The sequence below is a fragment of the Octopus bimaculoides genome, chromosome 3 (assembly GCF_001194135.2).
Source record: "Octopus bimaculoides isolate UCB-OBI-ISO-001 chromosome 3, ASM119413v2, whole genome shotgun sequence".
NCBI classification, from domain to species: Eukaryota; Metazoa; Mollusca; class Cephalopoda; order Octopoda; family Octopodidae; genus Octopus; species Octopus bimaculoides.
Window position 1 is genome coordinate 30,118,112 of NC_068983.1, and position 2,176 is coordinate 30,120,287.

Genomic DNA, 2,176 nt, shown 5'->3' on the forward strand with positions numbered 1-2,176 from the left:
TTCACGCAGCTATCCTCCTCCATTCTCACCACATGTCCATACCAGCGCAATCGTCTCTCTTGCACGCCACAACTGATGCTTCTAATGTTCAGCTTTTCTCTCAAGATACTTACACTCTGACGGGTATTCACATTGACATTACACATCCAACGGAGCATACTGGCTTCATTCCTTGCGAGCTTACGTATGTCCTCAGCAGTTACAGCCCATGTTTCACTGCCATGTAGCATGGCTGTTCGTACGCATGCGTCATACAGTCTGCCTTTTACTCTGAGTGAGAGTCCCTTTGTCGCCAGCAGGGCTAAGAGCTCTCTAAACTTTGCCCAGGCTATTGGCTGTGTGATTAAGAAGTTTGCTTCTAAACCTCTTGGTTTCAGGTTCAGTCCTACTGTGTGCTACTTTAGTTTCAAGTGTCTTCTACTATAACCCTGGATTAGCCAAAACTCAGAATGTAAAGGCAGACGAAATACTGCTAAGCATTTCGCCCAGCATTCTAACGTTTCTTATTTCTTTATTGCCCACAAGGGGCTAAATACAGAGGGGACAAACAAGGACAGTCAAAGGGATTAAGTCGATTACATTGGCCCCAGTGCGTAACTGGTACTTAATTTATCAACCCTGAAAGGATGAAAGGCAAAGTTGACCTCGGCGGAATTTGAACTCAGAATGTAACGGCAGACAAAATACCACTAAGCATTTCGCCTGGCATGCTAGCGCTTCTGCCAGCTCACCGCCTTTCACACACCACATATTAGTTGGCCCATAACTACAGCAGAAGATACTTTCTAAAAGTACTTCACTGACTGAACTATATGATAACAAAATGAAGTCTGTATCCTCACAGGCATGCGTGTGCTTCCATATTTTATTAATATATTTGAATGATAATAAAATGTCTAAATAATATTGATGTTTTTATATATTTGATTTTTTTCAGTATGAACTGCTGTTTCCTGCATTGTCCTCTTTCTTGACAGAACTTAAACAACATGAGGTACAACTTTCATTATATAACATCATCATCTTCACAATTATCATTGTTTTAACATTGCAGACTATTGGAAATAAACAACATTGCTTGTGTGACAGTGGCACCCATTTACAAATATCACATGATATCAAGACAAGGAAACCCAAACCTTCATGTACACACACACACACACACACACACACACACACACACACAGATACACATAGACACAAATACACACACACATACACACATACAGACACACACACGCACACACACACACACACACACACACACACAAAGCTTCTTTCAGTTTCTATCTACCAAACCCACTCATAAGGCTTCAATCAGCCAGGATCTATAGTAGAAGACATTTGCTCAAAGTACCACACAGAGGAACTGAGCCTAAAACCATTTGGTTAGAAAGCAAGCTACTTAACCACACAGCCTGCACCTCTGTATAATACCTGTGTCTCTGTGAATCATCTCAATGTGCCACTTGGTTGCCTCCTTTATGCCACATGTGTGTATACTGTGATTGGGAATGGGTAAAATTGCAATTGTTGGTGTAATTTGTTGAGGCAGATTTTCTATGACTGCATGCCTTTTCTAACAACAACCCTCACTTGTTTCAAAGCAAGGTAATATTTCCCCATTACCAGACATGCTTTCATTTAAGTTTAGAAGTGCGTGACACTATTTGTATGATGAGGATATTCATTTATAATGATTTTGTGATGTCAAGACAAGGAGACTTCCTCCTTTGTTCTGTCCGCATATGCATTTGTCTATTTTGATCTCCATTTTATTACCAATTGAGCAAGACAGTGGTGATGTTTACATTCTTTGTTGGCATTACATTCTTTGTAGACACAGGAGTGGCTGTGTGGTAAGTAGCTCGCTTACCAACCACATGGTTCTGGGTTCAGTCCCACTGCGTTGCACCTTGGGCAAGTGTCTCCTACTATAGCCTCGGGCCAACCAAAGCCTTGTGAGCGGATTTGGTAGACGGAAACTGAAAGAAGCCCGTCGTATATATATATATATATATACCGGAGTAAGCACATGAAATGTGCAACAAGGTGGAAAAAAGAGTACTCAAATACCAGAGGTAGAGTAATATGCTTTATTTAAAAGCAGCATAAATATAACAAAAAAACCGTTACTCTGAGTTTCACGTTCCCGTTCATCGGACAGTTTTGTTAG

General features: G+C 40.8%; 1 protein-coding gene across 1 annotated transcript in view; it reads left to right on the top strand.

Moving 5' to 3' along the window:
• The window catches only part of LOC106867278 (gamma-tubulin complex component 4), a 29,922-nt gene that overhangs the window by 5,827 nt on the left and 21,919 nt on the right, over positions 1–2,176 (top strand). Inside the window, exon 4 of the mRNA XM_014912114.2 lies at positions 938–994. Within this exon, the coding sequence (XP_014767600.1) occupies positions 938–994 (57 nt within the window). The remainder of the gene's footprint in view (positions 1–937; positions 995–2,176) is intronic.